At 50.1% G+C, this 475-nt stretch overlaps 1 protein-coding gene across 1 annotated transcript in view; it reads left to right on the top strand.

The window, feature by feature from the left end:
- COMMD2 (COMM domain containing 2) overlaps positions 1-223 on the top strand; it is a gene marked incomplete at its 5' end in the record, with an annotated part of 2006 nt that extends 1783 nt beyond the window's left edge. The window contains one exon of the mRNA XM_009070796.1: positions 26-223. Within this exon, the coding sequence (XP_009069044.1) occupies positions 26-223 (198 nt within the window). The remainder of the gene's footprint in view (positions 1-25) is intronic.
- Positions 224-475: the final 252 nt, after the last annotated feature.

Genomic DNA, 475 nt, shown 5'->3' with positions numbered 1-475 from the left:
CCATCTCACCCATCCCTTCCTGCAGCTTGCAAGCAGAAGCCTGAGACAACAGATCAAGCCTACTGTGACTATGAAGCTACATCTCAACCAGAATGAAGACCAAACTGCCCAGGTGTTGCAAACTGACCCTGCTACCCTCCTCCACCTGATCCAGCAGCTGGAGCAAGCGCTGGGAGAGATGAAAACCAACCACTGCAGGAGAATCGTGCGCAACATGAAATAGGCTCCACTCCTGCCTGCTCTCTCAGAAAGCAGTTTGTGAAACAGCCCAAAGCAGTGCTCACAGATACATTTTGAGGAAAAACAAACATCTGGATCAGATGAAATGCTTTCCTGTGCCAGGATCCTGAGCCAGTAGTACGGGCTGAACACACTCAGCTGCCAGTTCTGCACACTTACCTGACATGAGATAGGTAATTGGGTTTGCTCTCCTTGCAGCTGGAGGCATCCAGCATACTGTGCTGAGAACTTCTTA

Source organism: Acanthisitta chloris, unplaced genomic scaffold (genome assembly GCF_000695815.1).
Source record: "Acanthisitta chloris isolate BGI_N310 unplaced genomic scaffold, ASM69581v1 scaffold45512, whole genome shotgun sequence".
NCBI classification, from domain to species: domain Eukaryota; kingdom Metazoa; phylum Chordata; class Aves; order Passeriformes; family Acanthisittidae; genus Acanthisitta; species Acanthisitta chloris.
This window is presented reverse-complemented; position numbering and strand designations above follow the sequence as displayed.